Here is a 12543-nt window from a genome sequence, read left to right on the forward strand (position 1 = left end):
TCAAGTAATTCATATGTTTGTAGGCCGTTAGGCCACCTGAAAACCAACCCCAGTGCTCACAAGTGTGCTTTTGTCTGAGAATCAGCATTACCAACTTCTTTGTAGTTCTGTAGCATCTCTTTAAGACACTGGCTACTCCTCATCTCTACTGTATGAGGTTCGGGTGGCGGGGGGGGGGGGGCGGTGACTGTAAAACAGATATTAACCAACACCAGCCCCTATCCTCTGAAGTGAAGCCTAATGTAATCAGTGATCCAATTTTAAAGGCCTCAGCTACCTTTCCTCATTCTCTCTCATTTTCTTAAACTTTCCAAAATATTTCTCCTGTAAAAGGTCTACACTAATTCAAAGTGGTAGGTAGGCAGAAAGGAAAAGAAATAAGCAAGGAAAGCAGTCGTGGTGTTATAAAAAATCAGTACTGACTACGTTGGGGCCCAAAACCTTTCATTTGAACCCTTGGCTCTGCCATATATTAATTGCTGGACTCTAGTCCCTCTTCTATGAAAACACAATGATGTCCAATTCCCTGAGCTATGAAGAATAAAGAAAATATAACACAGATGAGGTATCTAGCCAAAAGTGTACCTGTAACAGGCAAGAATTTCTCCCTAAATGTTTAGGCAAGAGTTTCTGATAAAAGTAGCTTGAATAAGTAATATGCAACCATATGAGCAACATCCACAAATGTATCATAAACCTGGACTGTGCAGAGATTTTCAAGGAAACCACAAATTCAGATGCTGAAAATCTTCACGTTTCCCCGTGGTTGAATGTTTAATAGACAGGAAAGGACAGAGTCCACTCCATGGACTAACCTATCAACACTAGCAGATTACCAGAGAACACAGTACAGGTGCTATATGAATTCACAAAGTTCCAACTGTGTGGGCAATTTTAACTATGGTGCTGCCAGCACTTCCGGCTAAAGTAAGAAGTAACGAAGCCTCACAGGGCTCCCAGCTGATAAACTGCAAGGACACAAGGAATCCCAGAACTGGAAAGGATTTTCAATAGATCTGCCCTGGGGTAGAACTACTCCTAAAATCTAGAATTATTGGAAATGAAGATTTGACAATATTCCTTAATCACGAGTTTAACATCAAGAAGCATTTGTATACACACACACACACACACACATACATATACATACACACACATATGTATAACTCATTATACAAATGGATTAATTTCTTCTCTGTCTTTAAAATGGAGAACACAGCTTATATAAATTCTCACTCTTCTTACTAGACCAAGAATTAATGTTTATTTAGAGCTTTCTGATAGGCTCAACTATAAAATTCTGTTATTGTCCTCACTCTTTTACTTAAGTACAGATATAATTACTCTCTGTATCAACTGGCCTATCTTGCACTTCTTCAAACCAAGCAGGCTTATCAGGACAAAATTTTATTGTACCTAAGTTTTTCCCCCCCTTGCAAAAAGTCTGAGATTGGCTTTCACATCAAGGCTTTAAAATGAGTTTATACATGGGGCACCTTGGTGGCTCTGGCAGTTGAGCATCCAACTTCGGCTCAAGTCATGATATTGCAGTTCATGAGTTTGAGCCCTGCATCGGGCTTACTGCGGTCAGCCCGTCAGCACAGAACCTGGGTTGGATCCTCTGTCTCCCTCTCTTTGCCCCTCCCCCACTTGCGCTCTCCGAGAAATTAAAAAAAAAAAATCTTAAAAAAAAAAAAAAAGCAAAAATAAAAAATAAAACAAATATATATACTGTATCCTTACCTAGTATGTCCAGTTGCCGTAATCGGGTACAATTACATGCCAGTTCTTCAATGTCTGTGTCACAAACAGATCTGTTAGCTGTAAGAAAGAGTTTTTGCAAGTTTGGGAGCTGGCGTGCCAGTCTGGCGAAACACCCGGTGCTGCTCTGCAGTGTAGGGCACCAGCCAAGGTCGAGTTCCTCCAGAAGCGGACACCCAGAAGCCAGTTCTGCTATCCCGTTCTCAGTAATATTCTTACACCTCCACAGATCCAGAGTTCGGAGTTTTTTACACTTGGCTCCTATCATGCTGGCTATCACATCATAGTCTTCAATCTGGAAATCAAATCATTCCAGTCTCTTACATATTATGCTCAGAAATACAGACTGCATAGAGCAAGTTAAAACATTCACAATCATCTCCTATTGTTTGCTTCCATGTAAACAGACCCACGTTCTTGTTAATATAGATCTACCCACTCATCTCACAGATCTGCCACTGTTTCCTACAACAGCAAGAATAATCGCTTACTTAAAAATCCACCTAACAGAACTCTAGACAGAGGGCTTCATGAATTAAATCCCAGAGCAGTATGAAATCTTCAGTCCCTCACAAAGAATTTGAGGATTTTGTGTTGTTCTTGCACGCCTTCCATTTTGACCTTGCTGCTGCTACTCGTTCGGTTCACGGGACCTCGTTTCTTCTATTTTATATATAATTCATCAACTGTGGTAGGTATGTAAGAGCCCCCTGACAGAGGTGGGCACTTCACCACACTCTAAAATGGTGTGTGAATATGTTGAGAGTCCTAATAATGATACTAGTTTGGGGCTAAATGAGGCCTTTAGGGACTGAACGTACAACACAAAAATAATTTAGATTGTGATATGTTGTCTCAGTTACTGGAAGTGTCCGACGATTTACTTCATGATCACAAGATAATTCTCTACTAAACAGGGATTAAACATTTCAGTTCATGGGCTTTATATGCTTTAATAATGTTTTTCTTAACAGGTTTCTTTAGAGTTTGATTTGATTATTTTTTAATCAGGTATCAAAATTATCACCAGAAGTCAAAAGGAAACAAAATAGCTAACACTTCCAGGTATCATTTCCTTGTGTTCATTTGTTTATTCATATCTTCAACTACCATGTGCCAGGACCACTCCAGAGGCCAGGAACAACAGTGAACCCCAAAACAAAGACTTTGTTCACATTTTTGGGAAAGACAAACAAACGAGCAAAATAAATCCAGTGAGTGGTAAGTGGTGTTAGAATAATGAAATAGGGTGATCAGACTGCCAGATGCGCAGAGGGTCACATGCAGTGGAGGAAGGGAGCAGGGGAGAGAGGGGTGATTGTTGGGATTTCCAGGAATGAACCTGGTGTATTCAGGGAACAGAAGTAGGATCAGGAATGGCCCAAGGGGAGTGAGGAGAGAGGCCATGAGGGCAGAGAGATATGCAGGGGCCAGGCTGTGATGCCATGAAAGAGTTTGGATTTTTATTTTAAGTACCAAGGAAATCAATGGAGGGTTTGAAACAAATACGACTTACACTAAAACAAAAACAAAACCCCCCTCTGGTTTCTGTGTGGAGGATGGTCTATGGTCGGTAAGACTGGAGGGAGGAAGCCCAGCAAAGAGGCCTGCATTAGCTTAGTGGAGAGAGGCAGGGGCTTGCAATGAGTTTGCAAGCAGTGAAACGAGAAATGGACACATTTGGAGCTACAGAGCTATATTTTGAGTCAGAACTAAGGGCTGATGGCTTAGATGAAGTCATGGGGATTTCTACGGTCTTCAGGAACTGTTATGGTAGAATCAAGCAGAAGACCATGAGAAACGATTTGAGGGGAATACAACTACTTAAGTGAGTGTACCCAAATACACTTTAACTCTGAAAATTAGTGCAGCCAATCAACTCCTTTACAAAGAATTGTCAAGCTTTCCAACACTCGTGATGCTTACTTGCTATTGTTTTGATAGTCAAAAATAAAATCAAATGAATCATCCTGCCTTTTGGTCAACTGATAGAAAAGAAGCTGAAATAAACATGGTATTAAAATATCAACAAAGATCTGTCTGTGTTACTGTTCTGGTGAACCCTGGACCTGCTGTGAAATGGGAACAGTATTTCTATGACAAGTGTGGAACGTTTCCACCACAACGTAAATAATAGTATCAGCAATATCACGAATATTTCTGAACTTCAATGTCAAGTCCTTAAAACTTAATTTCCTGACAAACAAATATCAAAAGCAACAATATTTTACTGGCAACTACATACTTTAATTTAATAATAGCCTACTTATCTTAAGTAGCATTTCTTACAGTATATCATATATTAACAGAAGTACAAGGAGAAAATGGGTTCAGGAGTCAGGTAAAGCTGCAAAACACTGGCATACACAAAGGCACACAGTTTCTTTGTTGTAGGATATACCATTGAAAACTCTAGGAGGAAGGCAGGGTAGCATTATTTCCTAATCTTAATCAGGAATCCCTACCTCACTGCCCCCCAATACACATCTTTTCTTAATTGAATATCTTTTAGGACTAATGTTGCATGAGTCAACTTGAAAATGTTGACTTAAAACACACTAATTCCAACTACAAACATATATGTGATTCCAAATCTCAAGTATGTGTGACCAGACTCCTGCTTTTCTAGAAGATGTTGTTCCAGTTTAAAGGGAGGTAAGTAACAGGCAGAAAAAGGTACCTCTGGCCAAGGTTAAACAGCGGCCTTACCAATCTAAAGAGGGCGAGCTAGCAATAAGTAACAATCCAAGCGGCAGTAACTGGCTGGTCTGTCATCACAGAAAGTCCCATCAAATGTAACCGGGCCCATCCAGAAAAGTCATCAGAGGGACCCAACAGAAGCCCATGAAATGGCTTACGAAGATAAGAATTTGATCAAAAGTAAGGAAAATCTAATGCTGAGTTAATGGGCTCCCAAGATTGTTTCTAAAGACTGGGGTTGGTCTGAGCCCACACCTGGTGGTTTAATCAGGCCTAACCACCAGGATGGTTTTATATGGGGAAATGGAGATAAACAAGTGGTCGTAACAGGTCTCTCTAGCCTACATTGCCAAATCTTAGAGCATCTCAGAAGCCATCACTGAACTCTAAAAGGTGTTCACATGGAATTTCTTTTAGGTTGAATCCAAGCTTAGGACGCCAGGAGAACTTCTCTGATCTTGCAACCATCCTGCTTATTCAGGTCTTCCTAGTAAGTGGATACAAAATTGGAATGGTTTGGGGGGGGCACCCGGGAGGCTCAGTTGGTTAAGCGTCCAGCTTGGGCTCAGGTCATGATCTCATGGTTTGTGAGTTCAAGCCCCACGTCAGGCTCTGTGCTGACAGCTCAGAGCCTGGAGCCTGTTTTGGATTCTGTGTCTCCCTCTCTCTGCCCCTCCCCGATCGTGCTCTGTCTGTCTCTCCCTCAAAAATAAATAAACATTAAAAAAAATTAAAAACAAAACAAAACAAAATCGGAATGGTTTGGGATCTCCTGAATCTGTTTTGCGAGGGGAAGGTAAGAAAGAAAAGAGGGATGGATTGCCCTACAGTCAGTTATATTGGGAGATGCATTTCCTCTGAGTGTGTGTACATGTATGCACACACACATGCACATACAAATACCAAGAGTTCTCCTGTCCCTGAAGTCTCAGTATTACTTATAAGCCACATAATTTAGATGAAAAGAATTTAACTCATCCCATGAACTCTTTCAATGGCACCATAAAGCTAAAATTTTTAATCTGGAAGGACTTTAAAGATTATCTAGTTCAACAGTCCCTAGGCATTTGGATTTAATGGACCAGTAACATTTCAAAAAAATTTGAGTTCTAACATAGGGTGTCCATTTACCTTAACCAGTAAGGACAGTAAAACAAACACACACTGAAAACAACAACAACAGCAAAACAAACAAACAAAGATAAACCTACCTACTATCAGCAACATTTCCAGGAAATAATTTCAGAACTTAAAAACTAAAATTAGCTTTGTGACAAACGTACTGAACTACCAACATTTGGGTATGACTGATATCTTATTTTGTTAAAAAAAAAAAAAAAAAAATCCAGAGAGGTACATAGCTTGTCTGAAGCTTGTCTGGCTCGAGGCAGAACCAAACTCTTTTTACCACAACACATTACTTTCCTTGCTCTCCTGGATAAATCATGTTGATGTTTCAAAGAGATCCTCTCGAATTTAAGAAAAATGTTTGAAAGTAGGGTACACGGTAGTTCGCCGTAAATCTGAAAAGCTGTGGGTGAGTGTGGAGTGGCTGGGTCAGGATAAAATTCACCCATGGGAAGAAAAAGAGAACAAGCGATGGAGTATAGGTAAAGAATTTTCAAATACTTACCATTACACAACTGCCCAAACTAAGGTGCTGAAGCTCTGAACAGAAGTTCAAAATGCTGAGCAGTGCTGTTTGCTGCCATCGGGGACCACATTGGCGGCAAATATGGAAAGCGAAAGAAAGTGAAACAAAGAGGAGAGGTCAATTAGACATTAAAGGCTGTCACCGCTTTTCTTGAAATAGAGCTCAAACCCGAGGTTACAGACACCACAAATGCCATTTAATGAGTCCCCAGGTGCTCCCACCATTGATTGGCTTGAAGTCAAGGTAATCATTACTAGTTTCCATGTAAGTCGCCACTTCGTAGATGGTTTCGTGGGCCCCACAGACACCTATGTTCCCTGTGACCTCTCAGCTCATCTCCCAAAGGTAAGCAATTTGAAAGTCTGGTTAAGACTGAACGGCAAGACAAGCTTAACAACCCCGCCCTCAAAAAAAAAAAAAAAAAGTAAGAAAACAAAAACCCAGAGAGGCCTGGTGACACTCTGAAGAACAGCGGCAGCTCTGACATTCACTGATCAGCTGCCGCCTGATGGAGCTGCCAATAGAGTCACCCCAAATCAGGATTGAGCTGGTGACGTTAATGTCAAAGGATTCTCTTTGCTGACAAGGATACCAACAACCATTGAGCACCTGTCACTAGCAACATGCTGACTGAAACATATATAACGTGCACTTTCTAGTCATGTTCCTGCCATTTAAGCCCATCTACTCTGTGCAATGAAAACGGTCTCACCACTGAAGAAACCCAAAGATACGCTAGACTGCTACATAATCATGGTACCTAAAATATCTCTAGTCATAAGTTCATTTGATGAAATGCCTGCCATGAAAAATTACCAAAAAAAAAAAGCAGCAAAACATTCACATTTCTAGTTTTCTTTTTTCTATTAGGACAAAAAACTACTCGAACTAACATGGCAAAATTTCTTTCTAAACATTTCAACTAAATCGTATCTAAAAAAAATGACGATGACACTGTACAACCTCTGTTTAATCTGCTCCAAGTGTTCAAAACCTGAACAGTATTAGCTGGAGAAAGGACAAAGAATGTGTCAATGATGATACAAAACATTAGTTTGAACCCAGGTAAGATTTTCCCAGAGAAAACAATGAACTATATCAGATAAAATAAACTTAGTTAAGGCAAAAATAAAATAATAGTTACAAGAGGTCCTAGAACAAAACTAGACTTAAGACTAATTGTTTCACTGTTGGGCATTTCTTTAAGCAAAATTAAAAAAAAAAAAGTTTATATTCATTTTATGACTTTATACCTAAGTTTCAACACAACTTATCACATTTATAAGACAATCCCATCTAGCTCTCAGAATGTTGACATTAGAAGAGATCTATCAAGATAAATTAATTTTCTGCTTCTCCATAATACTTAGCTATTTTAACTTACTAACAGATAGGAAAATGACATCAGGTTTGTTTTTATTAAAATACCAGATCCCTATGACAAGGTTGCTTGATAAGACTTTCCCATGAGCAAGATCCAGGACGTATTAGAGAACTTTTATAGAGAATTCCATATATTCTTGTCAATTCAAAATTATAAATGGCTCCCCTTCCCCCACCCCTATACGCACACTCCATTCAAGAACTTGCTGATAATTTATTTTTAAACTATTTACAATGGCAAACCTCAGGTATATGAACAAGTACAGAATCCAATGAAATGAATACCCAGGTAGCTGCAACTCAGATTTATCAAATCTTAGCATACTGCTTTGCTTATCCTTATTTATTTGTGAATCCCTCCATCCATTTATATATTTCCTTAGAGGTAACCTTTATCATCACTCAGTGCTTAAAAACATGATTGAAAATTATATAATTTGGGGCACTTGGGTGGCTCAGTTGGTTGAGGGTTTGACTCTTGCTTTCGGCTCAGGTCATGATCTCATGGTCATGAGACTGAGCCCCACGTCAGGCTCTGCTCTGGGCACTGAGCTTGCTTAAGATTCTCAGTCTGTCTGTCTGTCTGTCTGTCTCTCTCTCTCTCTCTCTCTTTCCCTCTGCAGGGAGGTTTTATATAAAAACAGGGGTTTTATATAAATGTGCACATACTTTTGCATCTTCCTCGACAATGTTTGTGAGAAATTTGTCCGTGTTGACACTCACAGCTTTAGCTCACTGACCTGTTAACTGTTGTATATCCTATTACATTATGCAACATATATTCCCATTTGGTGAATATTTAGTTTGTTTATAACTTTTACCATAACAAAGAATGTTAAAATAACCATTCTTATATGTGTTTCCTTGTGCATTTTATAGAAGAGTATTTCTCTAGAGCACATGCCAGAGGAAGAATTTCTAGGTGTTTAGGTATGCTTAAACTTTATCAGATTTTGCAAAACAGCGCTCCTGAGTGCCTGCGTCAATTGACGTGCCCACTAGCAATGCAAGAGCGCTGGGTCCCACATCTTTGTCAACATATAATCTTTTCATCCTTTTTAATGTCTGCCTATCTGATGAGCATGGAATGTTAGAATATTTATTAGTATGATTACTAGTGAGATTGAAGATCTTCTCATATGTTTATGGGCCACTCATATCTCCTGCTCCATACACTGCTTAATCATATCCTTTACTGATTATTTCCATTAGATTGTTCCTTCCTTCCTGACTTGTAGGAATTCTTTTCCATGCTGGATACCAATCATTGTCAGTTTTATCCATTACAAATATCTTCTCTAAATCTAACACGTCTTTTGCTTTATTTATAGAATCTTCTGCGACATGAAACGTCAAATTTTAATATAGTCACATCAATCTTTTTCCTTTATGTTTGTATTCTGTTGTCTTCTCCAAAAGGTCCCTCTTTACCCAAGGGAGAATATTCTTTTCTTCTTCTTCTTTTTTTTTTAAATGACACCATTAAAGTTTTTCTTTTTTACACTGGTTTTTAACCCAGTGGTAACTGATTTTTATACATGGGAGCATATCAAATTTCATTTTTTCCTTAAGAATAACCAGTTGTCCTGGTTCAATTTATTGAAGATTCTACCTTATCCACTTATTTGCGGTGTCTTCTGTTATATTTCAAGTTTCCATATGTGTATGAGTCTATTTCTGGGTATTTTGTTTCACTTGTCTATTTGCCCTTCCCCTGTACCAACACTTCAGTCTTTCCTATTATAATCTGGAATGAGTCTATATATGTGGTAAGGCAAACACCTTTTCCTCATTCTTCAAAACTCTTAGCTGTTCTTGATCCTTTGCTCTTTGATATGAATTTTAGAAACACCTTGAGGATTTTAGTTTACCTTTTTAAAAGTAATACAAAAAGATTAGTTTTTCTTTCTTTCTTACCCCATGGTCAATACAGTTGGTCCCTGAACAACATCAGGGTTAGGGATGCTGACCTCTGCACAGTAAAAACTCTGCAGGTATAATTTTTGACCCCCTATATCCTAACTACTACTAGCCTACTGTTGACGGGAAGCCTTACCAGTAACATAAATAGTTAATTAACACATATTTTGTATGCTGTGTGTATTATATACTGTATTTTTACAGTAAAGCTAGAGATAGTAAAGTGTCATTAAGAAAATCATAAGGATGTCGGGGCGCCTGGGTGGCTCAGTCAGTTGGGCGTCCGACTTCGGCTCAGATCATGATCTCACGAGCCCCGTGTTGGGATCTGTGCTGACAGCTCAGCCTGGAGCCTGCTTCAGATTCTGTGTCTCCCTCTCTCTCTGCCCCTCCCCCACTCAAGCTCTGTCTCTGTCTCTCTCAAAAATGAACATTAAAAAAAATTTAAGAAAATCATAAGGACGAGAAAATACACGTACAGTACTGAACTACATTTATTGGGAAAAAAAATCTGCACATAAGTAGACCCATGCAGTTTAAACCCAAGTTCTTCAAGGGTCAACTGTATTTACTTTACTGGCATTTTATCAATTTCTGTGTCATTAACTGTCTATTATATCTGATACCTTCTCACTGAATTTTTCTTCTTGTTGAAGAATATTTTTAAGAGTTCTTTTAGCGAGTGTCTGTGAGTGGTAAAACCTTAACAACACATATTTATAGAGTAGTTACCAACATGTCAGGTACTGCTGTAAATTACATACATTGTTTAGTCCTCACAACAACCCTACACACTTGTTTAATAAATATTTATTGAATGTCTACTCTGTGTTAGGCACTGTTTACACTTGGGATATATCAGTAAACACAGCAGATAATAACCTATAAGGTAGATACTGTTATTCTCATTTATAAATTAGGAATCTGAGTCACAGAAAGTTAAATACCATAGTTAGTCTTTAATTTTCGCTCCGTCCTGAGTGAAAATTTAGCCAGGCTTAAAATTTTAGGCAGTCTAATTGTCTTCCTCTGTAAGTAATATATTTTTTCTCTCTGGGGGCTCTTATCCATTTATCTCATATTCTGCAATTTCATCACAATGTGTCCAAAGATTTATTTTCACTTATTCTGTTTGGTATCCTGAGTGAACATTTGACTGGAAGACCTCCAACTGTCATCATGAAAGATGAAGATTCTTGGGGCGCTTGGGTAGCTCAGTCGGTTGAGCATCCGACTTTGGCTCAGGTCATGATCTCACAGTTTGTGGGTTCAAGCCCCACATCAGGCTCTGTGCTGACAGCTTGCTCAGAGACTGCAGTGCAGCCTGCTTCAGACTCTGTGTCTCCTTCTCTCTCTCTGCCCCTCCCCCACTCATGCTCTGTCTCTCAAAAATAAATAAATATTAAAAAGAAAGAAAGAAAGAAAGATGAAGATTCTTAACAATCCTTTTTTTCGAATATTGCTTCTCTATCATTTGGTCCGGTTTCTTTTCTTCTGGAACTCCTATTACATAAACATTTGAGTCTCCCAAGAACCAGTGCCCAGAGTAGCTTAAAAAGTATGTTCACAGTTTATTCTATACTCCTTCCTTTCAGAGATGGAGCTCACTTAGTTCCTCTCCCTTTGAGTGGGGGCTGGATCTAGTGATTTGTTTCTAACAAAAAGAACATAGCAGAGTGATGGTATGTTAGGTTATTGTGATGATTAATTTATGTGTCAATGTGCCTGGGCCACAGGGTGCCCAGATATTTGGTCAAACATTATTCTGGGTGTTTCTGAGAGGGAGTTTTTGAATGAGATGAACATTCATCTACAGATAAATCAGCAGACTGAAAGCAGATTACTCCCTAATGTGGATGGGCCTCATCTAACCGTCAAAGATCAGAATAGAACAAAAAGCTGACTCTCCTCCAAGTTGAGAGAATTCTTCCTGCCTGGTATCCTTCAACCTGGGACATCAGCTTATTCCTGACTTCAGACTGAAACTGAAACATTGACTCTTCCTGGGTCTCAAGTCTGCCAGCCTTCAGACCAGAAACACTGGCTCTCCTGGTTTTCAGGCCATTGAACTTGGACTGAACTACACCATTGGTCTCTGAGTCTCCAGCTTGCTGACTTATCCTGTGGGCTTTTTGACTTGCCAGCCTCCATAATCATGTAGGCCAGTTCCTTAGAATAAAGCTATACACACACACACACACACACACACACACACACACACACCCTCTTATTTCTATGTCTTTGGAGAACCCTGACTAATACTGTTATAAAAGGCTATTGCTCCTCTTGGTTCCCCCCATCTCTCAGTCAGGAAAAGCCAGCTGCCATGTCAGAAGGACACTCATGAGGCCTATGGAGAGGCTCGTGTAGAGAGAAACAGAGGTCTCTGGCCAACAGCTAAAGAGGAAGTCTGCTAATAGCCATGGGTGTGAGTTTGGAAGCTGGTCTTCCAGCTGCAGTTAAGCTCTGAGATGAGTGTAACCTTGTTGGACACCCTGAGCCCAAACTATTCAGCCAAACAGCTCCCAGATTCCTGAGAAGTTATGTTAGATGATGAATGTCAGCCTTTCCAAGCCACTCAGTTTTGGGGTAGCCTATAGATAACAATAAATAAATAATACAGTGACTAGCACATAGAATAGACACAGTATATATTTATTAAGGCAATGAACAGGATTACTATGAGGATTAAGTGAGGTGTATGTGTGCATGTACGAATGTATGTGTACGTGTGTGTATATGCGTGTGTGTGTATATACATATATATATTTAATGCATACAAACTACATATAATAGTGCTTGACATCCAAAGCTTTTACAAGTTTAAGTGCATTCCTCAAACCTTTCTAATTTAGCAATATCTTTGTGTCCAATTTAGAACTTAATTAATTTTTTATTATAATGACTATCATTTATTTCCTAGATTTCTTAAATTTTTTTTTCAACGTTTTTTATTTATTTTTTGGGACAGAGAGAGACAGAGCATGAACGGGGGAGGGGCAGAGAGAGAGGGAGACACAGAATCGGAAACAGGCTCCAGGCTCCGAGCCATCAGCCCAGAGCCTGACGCGGGGCTCGAACTCACGGACCGCGAGATCGTGACCTGGCTGAAGTCGGACGCTTAA

General features: G+C 39.4%; 1 protein-coding gene across 1 annotated transcript in view; it reads right to left on the bottom strand.

The window, feature by feature from the left end:
* The window catches only part of FBXL4 (F-box and leucine rich repeat protein 4), an 83921-nt gene that overhangs the window by 14809 nt on the left and 56569 nt on the right, over positions 1-12543 (bottom strand). The window contains exons 7-8 of the mRNA XM_049654030.1: positions 6095-6166; positions 1744-2056 (exon numbers count right to left, since the gene is read on the bottom strand). Of these exons, the coding sequence (XP_049509987.1) occupies positions 1744-2056; positions 6095-6166 (385 nt within the window). The remainder of the gene's footprint in view (positions 1-1743; positions 2057-6094; positions 6167-12543) is intronic.

The sequence above is a fragment of the Panthera uncia genome (genome assembly GCF_023721935.1).
Source record: "Panthera uncia isolate 11264 chromosome B2 unlocalized genomic scaffold, Puncia_PCG_1.0 HiC_scaffold_24, whole genome shotgun sequence".
In the NCBI taxonomy this organism is placed as follows: domain Eukaryota; kingdom Metazoa; phylum Chordata; class Mammalia; order Carnivora; family Felidae; genus Panthera; species Panthera uncia.